Genomic DNA, 13,433 nt, shown 5'->3' with positions numbered 1-13,433 from the left:
TGAATGAATTCCTATGCTCCATAAATAACCCAGAGATGGATTTTAAATAAAAGGACACATTCTACTCATGTAAAAACACAGTGGTTCCCGGATTTAGAAGGCAATTGGGCCAGATCCGGCCCCCGGGTCTTAGTTTGCCTACCCATGGACTAGATCTACCTGCATGGGTGGCTGATGTGGCAGCCCTGGGCTTTTTTATGGAAGCACACACAAGAGGCCAGGGCAGGGACAGAGTTTGGTCTTTCAAATTTCAGCGGCACCCTGTGCAAGGCTAAAATTCACACACACCCTCAGCCTCTCGCCTTCCGTTCTGTGGTAGCTGCGATGTCCTGTGGCACCCCCTTTGGCTCAGCCTCCATTGTGGGGAAACCGGTCGCACTGCTGTAAATCTGCCTCTGGCTAGAGTTATTTATGCTCTGGTAATGTGAAAATAACCGGGACGCGGGTGGTGCTGTGGGTTAAACCACAGAGCCTAGGACTTGCCGATCAGAAGGCCGGCGGTTCGAAACCCCGCAACGGGGTGAGCTCCCATTGCTTGGTCCCTGCTCCTGCCAACCTAGCAGTTTGAAAGCACCTCAAATTACAAGTAGATAAATAAGTACCGCTCTGGCGGGAATGTAAACGGTGTTTCCGTGCGCTGCTCTGGTTTGCCAGAAGTGGCTTAGTCATGCTGGCCACATGACCCAGAAGCTGTATGCTGGCTCCCTCGGCCAATAAAGCGAGATGAGCACTGCAACCCCAGTCGGCCACAACTGGACCTAATGGTCAGGGGTCCCTTTACCTTACTAATGTGAAAATAAGAAATGGGAGGGAGGGCAAATTTTGACCTCAAGGCGCCATATTACCAAAGTGCACCCATGCCAGTTAACGGGGGTTATTTGGCCAATTATAAATTGGAGGATGTTTTTGGTAAGACGAGGCTTGCATTTAGCTTTGCTTAGATGCCGAGAGGCAGAAAATGCCCCAGCAATGACCTGCTGTATTGCAGTCTTCATACAGCGTTGGGCACAGAAAACTAGATCCGTTGGGTTTCTGCCTGTCTGGTTTAAAAGTCCAAAATTGGCTGTGGGCAGGAAGTGGCTACTGTGGGGCAGTATCACGAAATAGCCAGAAGATGGCAGTGTCAGGTAAGACAGAGTTGAGGAGCACTAGAGATTGAGCCATTTCTTTTTCTAAAAACGAAAACCAGTACAGTATATGACAATTTTGTACGAAAATAGCATTCAAAGCTGCGTAGAGACGTAAAAAACAAACCATCAACAAGTAAAAGCAGCAGGAACAATAACAATTCAGTTATCAGAAAAATGAAGATGGGGCAAAACACAATTAAATATTTTTTAAAAAAAATACAAGTGATACTGATGAAACTGAGGAGGGGAAGTTTTTCTGCTCTTTTAAAAATACACTTTCCTTTCAACTAACTATCCAATATCAAGTGTGCATTTAGGATAATTTACCGCTACCTGCCAAAGAGATGGAACAGCTGCGTGCAAAAGAGAGAGAAAAACTTACAAAAATTGTCTTAGCTGTGCGACAGTAAAGAATAACCTCGGCATGGGCCAATCAAAAACTACAAGCAAGGTTTGGGTTCGTCCAACAGTGTGTGAGTGCAAAACGCCACTGAAATACGAAGTTAAAAGGGGCCAGATAATTTTGGAGAGCAGCCGGTTTTTAGCCCTTCGTCCCCAGACGATGCTGCTCAAGACACCGGCTGATGAAACGCTGCAATTAAATAACTACAAGCAGCAACCACTTTTCGCGCAAAACGAAGTCCAAGCTACGAAGATGCTGCTGCAGTTCTGTATCTTTCCTCCCGTACTCCATCTGCAGCTCTCAGTTCCATCAGGCGGGGCAGGAGGAAGCGAGGGGGGAAATAGCGCCCGAAGTAAACCCGCATATCAAACCACCTATGCTAGTCTACAACTACAAATCTATGGGAGAAGCGCTTGCGGTCCTTCCTCCACTTTCCTCCTCTATGGTTAGCCCTTGGAACCGCCTCCTCCTCCTCTCTCTGAACTGCTTTCTCTATGGTTGCCCTGGCTCTCCTTTCAAGGCTCCTCAGCAATTCATAGGCCGCGCCAGGCGCCCATCTCATCCGGGTCCTTCGGCGGCGCAGACGCAGTACGGCCTAGCGGGAGCGGCGGCGTCGGGCACCGGGGAGGCCCCAGGCATAGACGCTCGGTTCGGCGGCCGCGAGGAGGATGGCGGCGGAAGGGCCCGAGGCTCCTGCCAGTCCCGGCGGGGAGGGGCTCCCGGGGGCCGAGGCTGGTGAGAAGAGGCCGGAGGGGGGCGGGTCAGAGAGGTGTCAGTTGGTCACGGCCGGGGGTGCGGAGGGCGGGGCTCCAAAGCGTGGACGGAGAGGGGCTCGAGACTACGTACTAGAAACCCAAACCCAGCACGCGCACAAAGTCCTTTGTCCCCAAGTGCCTCTCTACCCTCGCGCTCAGTTTCCAACGGAGGACACTCCGGTTTCCCCCTGGGAAGTTCACTATGCACGACATGGCGTGTGCTGCCCGTCGCAGGTACACTGCCTCTGTCCATGGAGGTTTCGTTCCTGGCTGACATGCGAGAGTGGACCTGGCAGCCACCGCACGTGGGCACAGAGAGATACCCGGGATCCTTTTAGGGGGGAATGTAATAATGGAGCCCAATTTGCTTTCTACAAGATGTCCAGCTGCCGTCTGCCAAGTTAGACTTTTGGTCTGTCTGCCCTAGAATTGTCCACTACTAGCAGGCAGTGGCTCTTGAATGTTTTGGTGGAAGTTTCTCCTGGCCCACCTACCCAACGACCTTCTTTATCTTCAGGACTGAGACTGGGGAGCCCTGCTCTGGATTCTCCCCTGAGTAGTAAAGCTTTTCCCTCTTGGTTAGAGGTGACTTACCACAGGCAAAATTGTTCATTTTCAAGCCTGAGTGAAGAAAAGTCCAAAAGAGAACTGTTGGAGTGGCTATTGGAGAATGCATTTTCCATTCATATATGCATTTGTTGAAAATATTTGGCAGGGAGAGAGAATTAATGTGCACAGCAGAGAGAGCAAAGTGCTGCTTGCAGAATCAAGGCAGGAGGTTTGTTGCTTAGCCAGGAAATGCCAGGGTGGTTGGGGCATTCCTTGCCCTTCCCATGGCCCATCTTCAGAACAGCACAGTTAGCCCTTGTTAAGCGAGGTGCAACAGAACTAGGTTTCAGAGAGAACTGGAAGAATTCTCATTACCTTTTGTTCCTAAATCCAATAGGTCCTGACCAAGATGTGCTTCCTAAGCCAGCGAGTAACGGGGCCCCAAACCCAGATGAGGCAACGCCAGCGCAAGAGTGCAACGGGGTCAGTGTAGAATCCACTGCTCTGGCCCTGCGACCTGAGCCTGCCAAGGAGGAAGCCCCTCAGCCCTCTGCTCCCGACGTGGTCATGCACATGGCAATCAACCCCCCCATGGAGGAGCTCTCCATCACATATCCGCTGGAGTTTGAGCGGTACTGGAGAGCGGCACAAGAGAACCCTCTTGACTTCACTGCATGGACAGAGCTGCTGCAGTATGTAGAGCAAGAGGTAAGCTGAGGGGTCCACCTGCAAGCTTGGATTGAATTGTGTGGTTAACTGTTGAAGCGCAAGTTAATTGTCCCTAATTGGAGTGAGGCTTACCCGATGAAAGATAACAGCTTTAATAAGGCAGGTGCCTCCTTTTCCTCCACATTTACAGTAGCCTGCTGTGTTTTGTGTGGTAGCTTCACCTCTTTCCTCTTTCCCACTTGGGCAGAATCACATCTATGCAGCCCGCAAAGCCTTTGACAGCTTCTTCCTGCGGTACCCTTATTGCTACGGCTACTGGAAGAAATACGCAGACATGGAGCGGCGCTTTGACTTCATCAAGGAGACTGAGGAGGTGAGGAGGGGCCGGAGGGGATTCCGTACCTCTGCTCTCCCTTCTGTTTGTTTGTATGTGTGTGTGTGCGTGCGCGCCTGGGACATACCCAGTTCAGACCACCGCAACCCAGACATAGGGGAGCTGCACGCTCCTTAAAGGTGCTGCAGAGTAGGCAGGCTTCAGGTATCTCCTGCAAGTGAGCCAAGCCACCTCGTGCAACAGGATAAGGCATAAAGCCTGTGTGTCTGGTGTCTTCTTAGCTTCAATTGGGGTAGGTGGACTCTGCAGCGATGAGTTTTGCTTTGCGTTCAATCTCTCCAGAAGGACAAAAGCTCCTACCTCAACATGTTGTGCCTGGTTTAGTCAGCCCCTAGTGCTTCAGAGGAAAGGAGGGAATCCAAGATCTTAAGGGTGAAGGATTGTGGGCAAGGGGTCGATGGGGAGGGGGGAATAAAAACTCTTCCTGGCCTCTCCTCCCCCAGTTCTCTACAAATGAATAAGTATTTACAAATCATTTCTCTGCTACTGCTGCTGCTCCCCAGGTTTTCCAGCGAGGCCTGCAGTCCATTCCCCTCAGCATGGACCTGTGGATCCATTACATCTCCTTTCTGCAGTCCAGCTTGGATATGAACCTTCCAGATTCAGCTCAGAAAATCTGCGGGTAGGTCATGTCAGAGGGAGGAAGGGACTTCCTATTGTAACCCTATGTGTGAAAGTGAGAGAGAAGTGATAATTTGGAAGCCTGATTCTCCCTACAAGACTCAGGATGCTGAGTGCCATGGCCCCTTTTGTGCAATATTGAGAAATACATAGCAAGCAGGTCTCCAGATCTTACTGGCCAAACAAATTGTGTCCTTGCCTCCTTACCACGTATGTATGCTGAGTTCCAGGAGCACCTCCAGGGCCAGCATAACTGAGCAGGCAAGGTACTCGTGATATTCTGTCAGCTGGAAAAGTAGAACACAGGTGGGGTGGAATGGAGTTTCCTAGAGGACAACTCTGCGATATTCTGCCCTGGCTCCTATTTTCAAATACTGATCACATCTCCCTGTGCCTGTGCTCTGGTCCTCGCAGCACCTTTGAGTCGGCTGTGGCAGCCGCAGGAGTGGATTTCCGTTCGGACAAACTTTGGGAGATGTACGTGGAGTGGCAGAGGGAGCAAGGGGACCTGAAGGCCATCACCGCCATCTATGACCGAGTGCTGGCCACCCCCACCCAGCTGTACAGCCACCACTGGGAAAAGTAAGTCTTGCGGGGGTCTACCGGGGGGGGGGGGGGGCTTCCACACTTTGTTCAAAACTGCGGTGTGAGTGTCAGAGCTTCAGGCTCCCAAGTGAGGTGTTGGTTTGTGTGAGAAGGAAAGTGGCTAAACATGCCCACAGGAGGCAGGGGCAGCTGCAGCACTTCAGGATGGGGAGTTCTGGATGTAGCGATGCACCCCACCTGCATAACTCCCCAAGGAGGGAAATTCCAAAGAAGGAACCCTGTCCGTGTTTTGCTGTTGATACAGTCATCCTTGATTTATACTTTTGTCCTCCTTCCTTTCAATTTGCTGAGAGTAGCAGACATGGTTCTCTCTCCCCCGCTTCTCTGCCCACTTTTATCCTCAGAACAACCCTATGAGTAGGCTAGGCCGTGGGAGAGAGCGGCTGGCTCCAGGTCACCCTGTGAGGCTTTTGAGGAATTTGAATCAGGCTTTCACTGCTCTTGGTACCAGCCCTCTCTACTGCACCAAGTGGGCGCTTCACAGTTTGCACAACTCAACCTGTCCGTCAAGATGGATGTATTTCAAACTTTTATCAGCATTTGAAGTCATGGAATCGGAAAGCACCTTAGGAATTGCGATGCAACATGGCACTTTCATTCTCTGTCTTCACAGTAGCCCGGTGAGGTAGGCTGTGTTGTGCCGTAAAATGATTTCTCAGTGGCCACACCCATTCAGCTTCATTGGCTGAGTGTGTCTTCCACATGCACAGCTGGCACTGCCAAAATATACCCATAATACAGATTAGGGGATGGAGTGGAGGGCAAGAGGCCACCGAGACACTCCCTGCCTCCCAGGTCCCATCTCCTGAGAGAGCTCATGTAACCGAGATGGGGGGAGTAAGGAAGTCCCTCAGCCAGGAATGCCTGAGAGAATGATCTGCAGGCTCTGCTTTTTCCTGAGCAAAGCTATGAAGGTGCTGGCTTATAAAGTGGTGTCATCTACAGTGGGTGCACCCAAAATTCAGTTAAAGGTTGTGAAAAGACTTGCAGACGTGACTGTCCTTTAGAGACTAGATATTTGTGGATGTGATTGGATATCTCTGATATTTTGTAAGGGAAGTTTCCTGCTGTGCTGTAAATATTGAAAATGTAATTCATGTGACGGGCTTAGGTATGTTGCTCTGTTTCCCTTCCCCACTCTTCCCCCTTCCAACGCTGCCTTAGGGATCTAATCCTTCTGACTTCCCTTAACAGTCTTGTGGTAAAGGTTTTACTGAGATAACATCTATGGCATCGTCAACTTAAGGTCTTGAATCAGTGCATAGTATTATTAGCTGCTGTGGGGCACCATTCTGTTGTTGGCACAGTACCAGACCACTGTCCTCTCCCCAGTTCTCTGCAGCATCCAAACTCCCCCTTTGCTCCAGAGTGGGTCTTGCCTTGCCTGCTCCACCTTTCTCTCAAAGAACAGGATTGTCTTTCTCTTCCCTTAACGCAGGTTCAAGGAGCACGTGACCAGCCATCCCCCCAGAGAGATTCTCTCCACGGAGGAGCTGCTGTGGCTGCAGTCGAAGGTGGCCTCCGAGACAGTGGCCAAGGCCACCGAAATGGAGGCCGAGGAGGCTCCGCCTGGAGAGGACGTCCCACTGAAGACAGAAGCCAAGCAGGAGATGGTGGAAGGGAGCCAAGTGCTGGTGGGTACCAGTGTGGCTGGCTGTTCCGCTTTCTCTGGTACTTGGGGGGCGGGGCTTCCTGGGCTCTGCACACTGATTACACTATTCCACAATGAAAGAGAAAGAGTGGGTAGAAAGAGAGCTTCCATCCTTAGAGGCAGTATACCATTTAAGTGTCTGGTGATGGGAAGAAAATGGCAGCTGTGGTTCACGTCTCGCGGCTTGTTCGTGAGCTTCCCATGTGCATTTAGGCTCTCTTAAGGCTCTTTCTTGAGTGCTTCCATGCCTTGCATGACCAGTGGCTGAGCTGTGCTCTTGGATTTCAGGGACCTCTGGACCAGGACAGGATCCGGGAGCTCGTGATTTCTATTCGCCAGCATATCTACACCCAGAATGAGAGCGAAGTCAGCAAGCGCTGGAATTTTGAAGAAGGGGTTTGTATAGCTGAACCACTGTTTGGTCAGTGCTTTCTATTTAGGGTTTTAACTTTTTCTAAGAACCTGGCTAGCAGCTGTCAGTCTCTCTGCTGTGGTTATGTGGGAGAAGCAGCTCTGCTCAGTTCTTCCCTGCTTCTAAAAAACAAACCACTTGGCTTCTTGCCTTTAAGGCTACGGAAAGCCTGAGAAGCTTCAAAAGCCAGGCCTGCCTGTGTTGTCTCCTTGGGCCTTTCTCCTGTTAGCTTGGGGTTCACTTGCTTGACAGACAGACACTGTGAGGCTCCTCCCCCTGCCCTGTGAGGTTTATGCTTGGAAAAGTTGTCCAGGGCTCATGCAAAGCCAAAAGGGGTGATGGATGGCAGAGTGCTTCTGTAGGCCTCAATTGTCAAATAGGCTGCATATGGCGGAGCTGGGGGATGGATCCTCTGCCCTGCCAGTGTGACATAGAGCTTTTACTTTGAGGCTGAAGGTCTGACGTGCACCAATGCCAGTGCTCTCCATTCTTGCCTATTTTGGGTCAGCCAGAAAAAGTGTGCGAGGTCCCCCTCTCTCTGGACCTCAGCCCCAGCAGGATTGGGGAATTTATCTCCCTGCTTTCCTTTTGCCTCTCCGGTTGAGCTCCTTCCCGCTCCCCTCCTTTTGTTTTAGATCAAGAGGCCCTACTTCCACGTAAAGCCGCTGGAGAGAGCCCAGCTGCGGAACTGGCGGGACTACCTGGACTTTGAGATTGCCAGCGGCTCGCACGAGCGCACCATCGTGCTCTTTGAGCGCTGCGTCATTGCCTGCGCCCTGTATGAGGAGTTCTGGATCAAGGTGTGTGTTGGCAAGATGTGCTTCCTCCCCTGAATGTCCCCGGACTGCCCCATGCAGAGGAGGGAAGCGGCTCCTTCTCTGCCCTTCAGGCAGTCGCAGAGGCTGTGGTTTAAACTCCTCCCTTTATGAACAGCCTCTTGTTTCGTTAGGCCTCCTCCTCCAGAAAGTGCACATTGTCTCGCTGTGGGTGTCCCCATGGTGAGCTCTAGTTAGATGGATTAAATATTGGTGTCTGCCCAGATTACAGAATGGTCCCCACACAGGAGGAGGAGGCAAGCAACAGCTTTGCCATGATGGGGCAAAAAATTAGCACTGGCTTTTTCAGAAACACAGTGACAGAACGTGATCTCTTTGGGTTGAGCTCCTTCTGACCAGAGCTGCCATCGCAGGTGTGCATCCAAGCTGCTTTTTATACCACCCTCTGCTTCTTCTGTTCCCTTTTCCTCTCCATCCAGTACACAAGGTACCTTGAGAACCACAGTGTAGCTGGGGCCAGGAACGTCTTCCAGCGAGCTTGCTGCTATCACCTCCCTCGGAAGCCCAACATCCACCTCCTCTGGGCAGCCTTTGAGGAGAAGCAAGGTGAGGAGAATAAAGGGCACACCCTTTCCAGCCCCCTCAGTTTTCTAATCCAAGGAGCTGCTCGTCCCATGCTGCTAAAATCTTCTGTTGATCAGCCTTAAGCTGCCTAAGCCAGGGGTTGCCTTTCAGGGTTCACAGAATTCTTCGCCAGCCAAACATTTCTACTGAGCTTGAAAAGATTGAAATATTAATTTTTTTGTCAATGTCCAGATGGTGTGCCATGAAAGAGGCGTTGTAAGTGTAAACATTTCCGCTTGCACAACAGGACTCCTCCCACGCATGTGCCCCTCAAAATCTGCTCTAGGCAGTTGGGGGGAACCCCTAGAACAGAAGGAAGGGGTGTGGGTTATGCTACTTTGCACAGCATTTCAGAGATTTGAGATAGATTTGAGTGTGGCTTTCTAGAAGTCTGGTTGTCAGTGTTGCGCATGGTCATGTGTGCGCACCCTCCTTGGGGGTTCCTGTTGCACAAGCGGAAATCTTTGTGCTGGTGGGACACTGCTTTGGATGCAACCCATTGTAGGATATTTGTTGAGATTCCCGGAGACAGCTGACATAGGCAGGGGTGAGGGGTGAATGGCACACAGTTCGCTCCCTTCAACTCCAGGGGAACTGGGCCAAGAGGGGCCAGGGCAGTGGGGAAGATCTCCGAATGGCCAGGAGGATGCCTGCTCATTGTCCTTGCTGATGTTGTCATGGATTCTTGGAGGATAATAATTTGAACTCAGCTCTTCCAAACTCTCAGCACAGCGAATGCAGAAGTTTTCACTCTGCCCCCTTCCCATGCAGGAGAGGTGGAGGAAGCCCGGCGCATCCTGAAGTCTTTTGAGGACTGTGTGCCTGGGCTGGCCATGGTGCGTTTGCGGCGGGTGAGCCTGGAGCGCCGGCTGGGGAACATGGAAGCGGCGGAGGCCCTCCTGATGGAAGCCATCCGGGAGAATGAGGGGATGCCTGTCTCTTCCTTCTATTCTGTCAAACTAGCCCGGCAGGTTCTGAAAGTGCAGAAGAACCTGATCAAAGCCCGGAAGATACTCTTGGAGGCACTGGAGAAGGATCCGGTAAAAAATACTGGGCGTTTGCTAAGGGGGAGTGGGGAGATGGGGACCTTGAAGGTCGGCATCCAAAAGTGAGGGACTGGTATAGTTTTCAACTTCTCTGATTCCCCTTTGCACAGCATTTCAGATTTGAGATAGATTTGAGTGGCTTTCTAGAAGTCTGGTTGTCAGTGTTGCGCATGGTCCTTTTTGAGGTGGGAAGTGCAGATCAGCCCTGAATGTATCTAATCTTTCTTGAAAATGTTAAAAGTTTCAGCCCACTCAGTCATGCACAAAGTTCTGGAGCTTCATAGCTGAAGCTTCCTCCTTGCATCATTCAAGTGTGAAATAAAGCAATCCCTTTGAACAGCAGTGAACTGCTTGCATCCTACAGGAGGCATTACTTGGAAACGCAGCTCAATAAAGGCATTTCTTAAGGAAGCTGATGAGAGTTTGGTTAGATAGCTAGCTCTAAAATGCTCTGTTCTCAAGAGTGGATACCAAAGGGAAAACGTGGTGTTTCTAATTGCAGGTCTCTTCTGGATTCTATCCAGAAGAGCCAGTCCCTTAGTTGACATTAATTCAAGGTCAAAGCAAAGCTCAGTTCTGCTTGCCTTTGCCTATCCTGGCTGTCTTAAGAGGAATAAAAAAGCATTTTCTACAGGATCCCAATTTTTTTCCTTGGGACCACCTAGATAGACTTACCGTAATGCTGGCCAATTTTTGCCAACCCTTTATTTGGAGCTGCAGGTTTTCCTTTGCGCTGAACACAAAGACAGAGATGGTCTGGATTCTTTCCTTCCAAGTTTTGTCCCCAACTTTTCTGAGTGATGTTTTCTGCTGCATTTTCCTTTGATGCAGGACAATGCCAAGCTCTACGCCAATCTGTTAGAAATGGAGTTCAGTGCTGACGTCCGTCAAAATGAGGGCAACACCATGAGTAGCTTCGACCGAGCCCTGACCAGCGGTCTCCCTCTGGAGACCAAGATTATATTCTCCCAGCGGAGGGTGGAGTTTCTTGAGGACTTTGGGTCCAGCATCAACAGGTAACAAAGAGAGGAGTACAGTGAAAGGGGGCCAGACTTGCAGGCTTTTGTCTGTCCCGTTCATGACAGCCATGTGCCAACAGAGCTTTTTTCTCTCCCAATATTTCTTCTCCTTTTTGCATTGGCAGCTTACTGACATCGTACGACGAGCATCAGAAACTACTGAACCAGCAAGTGATGAGGAAGAGGCTCCTGGAGAATGGGTGAGGAACTCCTTGGCCACTGAGGTCCTTGACCTTTGTTTGGCCTCTGTTGTCTGTTTAGGAGGAGGAGGTGACCAACACAGTCTTCCTCACTGAGGCTGTGGACCTCTGCACGTGTACTTTAGGGGGACTTTTGTTGAAATCGGTACAATGTACTTCGTACAATGGATTAAGTTTGGGCTGCATGTCTACTGTGAAAGCTAGTCTGGCACAGGACCCTGCTTCCAATCTCACCTCTGCCTTGAACTCACAAGATGACCTAAGGCCAGCCACAGTTCTCTGCCTCGGTTCCCTCACTTGCAGTATGGGGATAACAGTACTGGTCTCTCCTAGAGCTCTGTTGTGCCGATAATTCATATGATTTAAATGGTTCAGAAGTACTGTGTTTTCCCTACATGACACTTTCCCTCACTCAGGGGTTCAGGGTTTCTTTCCTTTTTAAAATGGTTAACTTTAAAAAAACAACCTGACCCAGTCATGCAAAAAACCCTGCAGTGTTGAAGGAGATCAGGGTGGAGATTGCGCACCAGGGCATCTTATCTTATTTGTGTTTTTGTCACAGGCCCACCCCAGTTAGCTTTATTTGCCAATTCTGCTCCCTCAAACTTCCTTCTTGCTCTTCTGCAAAATAAAAACCCAGGCTTTATAGAAGCTCACCATTGTGTGAGCTTTGTACTGTCCGTTTAACTGTTCAAGTTTTCTTCCCACTGCTTTAAGGCACGCCAAGGTTTTCTATAGACTTGGGCCCCTCCCTCATAACGAGTGGATTTAGTGATGTTTCCTGGCTGAGACATCTCTCTGTGCACCTTCTTTACAGTCTTAAAAGCCATTGGTTATTTCTCTCCCCCCCCTTAAGATCTTAGGGGGGAGGGTGTCTGTGACATCATAGACATTAGTGTTAGTTATGTTGCTGTGACCCAGCATGAGGTCCTGAAATACCAGCTGAACACCAGTCCCCTAATGCACGTATTACATTCCTGACTGCCACTGCTAAGCCAGGCCTCTAGGGCAGCCAGAGATGCCCACTCCCTTCCAGGATGCTGACTGCCCTTTTTTAAACTTCCGTGCAGTGCTGAGGAGGCCGATGAAAAAAGGATGAGACTTGAGGATGCTGCTGCAGCTGCAGGAGGCGGCAGCCTTGCAGTTGCAACAACAGGCATCACCCCTTTGATGGCAGCAGATGTGAGCAACAGCACCACAACAGGAGCTTATAACTATAACACTTGGTACCAGGTGAGTTGCAAGAGACTTCTAGAATGAGTTTATAGACATAGCAGAGGTGGCTGAAACAGACTCTTGGGACCAGTTCCTAGTTAGCTTGACAGGTAATACACACATTACTGAAGTAGCTTTTTGATTTGAGCCAGCTAGGTGGTTTGCACAACCCAGTTGAACAGAGTTAATTTGGGCCAGTTTGAGTAGGCAGCTTAGCTTAGGCCTGTTGAGCCAAGCATTCTGTGTGAACAAGCCTTCCATGGAACTTTTTGCTGTTGGGATGGAAGGAAGGCTGTCCACAAAATAAATAATGTAATTTATTTAAAGCCGCTTGGCAAAATTGAAATAAATAAATTTATTTGCTTCATTTTTTATCTACTCTGTTTGCAGAACTATAGTGGCTATGGGTACCAGAACACATGGAACTACAATCAGTATTACCAACAGACCTGAAACTGATTGGCCCAAGATGCCCACAGCATCCATGAGACTGAGTGGCAGCTGCAGCTTTTTGGCCCACAGATAGAAGCAACATGAAGTCCAGGCATGACCTGTAGCAGCTGCTGCTGCTGCTGCTGCCTCCTCTCTGAGCAGCTGTAGAGAAACTTAACTGTCTCCATCTGAAAAACTGATTCTCCCTCCTCACAAAAGCTTTGTATGTACTGAGCTGCCCCACCACCTATTACGAGCCACAATTTTCGTGTTTCCACGATTCAGGGGAATATGTTGACACTTCTTAGATGTGGAGGATCTGAAATCACATATCCCATGCAGAGCTGTTGTTGTTTACCACACAAGGGAGGTTGCCACAGTCTTCCTTGGAGACCCTTTGGATGATGGAGTGACCAAGGACTACGTCTTGTCTGCCGCGGGATTCTCTTAGCAGGCTTTACGAGGCAGAATTGGTGTCTGTTAAAATGAGTCCTTTTTTGTAAACTTTTTCTCCTGTACATTTCATGTGTTGTTAACTGTACATAAACAGGAATTCATTACCATGTCTTTACCATCCTCCATTTTCCTGTGAGAGGGGAGTGCTCAGGGGGTTATTCTAGTATGGGCTGGCATAGTGCTTAGCCAAATTTGTGGCTTTTATTTCTACTTGTAATACAAGTTCTGCTCGCCTGGTTACTTTATTTAACAGTGTAGGAACAGGCAATGATTGCTGCAGTCTTCTCATTCAAACTCAACTCTGCAACTAGATGGGCTAGAACTGTTTATTCAACAACCCCCTTGGAACAGGAATTGTGTACAAGGGATCATTTGCTCTGGAAGAAAACTAAGTTTGACAATTGGTTCTAAAACCTACTTGCTCACCTTAGAAGAATAAAGCCAGGCAGAATAATCCAGCAAAATCAGGTTCTTT

At 49.7% G+C, this 13,433-nt stretch overlaps 2 protein-coding genes across 2 annotated transcripts in view; both read left to right on the top strand.

The window, feature by feature from the left end:
• LOC309521269 (uncharacterized protein) overlaps positions 1–13,433 on the top strand; it is a 104,693-nt gene that overhangs the window by 16,249 nt on the left and 75,011 nt on the right. The gene's annotated exons all lie outside the window — the stretch shown is intronic.
• On the top strand, positions 2,066–13,065 carry LOC309521258 (pre-mRNA-processing factor 39-like). Its single transcript, XM_082203570.1, has 14 exons — positions 2,066–2,268; positions 3,235–3,545; positions 3,754–3,879; positions 4,404–4,522; positions 4,936–5,103; positions 6,566–6,761; positions 7,067–7,174; positions 7,826–7,990; positions 8,446–8,572; positions 9,362–9,630; positions 10,468–10,652; positions 10,781–10,855; positions 11,926–12,088; positions 12,461–13,065. The coding sequence occupies exons 1-14, from the start codon at positions 2,202–2,204 to the stop codon at positions 12,521–12,523; spliced, it is 2,142 nt and encodes a 713-aa protein (XP_082059696.1). The 5' UTR covers positions 2,066–2,201; the 3' UTR covers positions 12,524–13,065.

This window comes from Podarcis vaucheri (genome assembly GCF_965113315.1).
Source record: "Podarcis vaucheri genome assembly, chromosome: 16".
NCBI classification, from domain to species: Eukaryota; Metazoa; Chordata; class Lepidosauria; order Squamata; family Lacertidae; genus Podarcis; species Podarcis vaucheri.
Note: the sequence above shows the minus strand (reverse complement) of the source record. Positions and strands in the feature narration are given on the sequence as shown.

Coding starts and splice junctions, on each gene's coding strand:
- LOC309521258 (XM_082203570.1), top strand. CDS start 2,202: ATGGCGGCGGAAGGGCCCGAGGCTCCTGCCAGTCCCGGCGGGGAGGGG. Junction 2,269..3,234: donor GCTCCCGGGGGCCGAGGCTG/GTGAGAAGAGGC, acceptor TAAATCCAATAG/GTCCTGACCAAGATGTGCTT. Junction 5,104..6,565: donor TACAGCCACCACTGGGAAAA/GTAAGTCTTGCG, acceptor CCCTTAACGCAG/GTTCAAGGAGCACGTGACCA.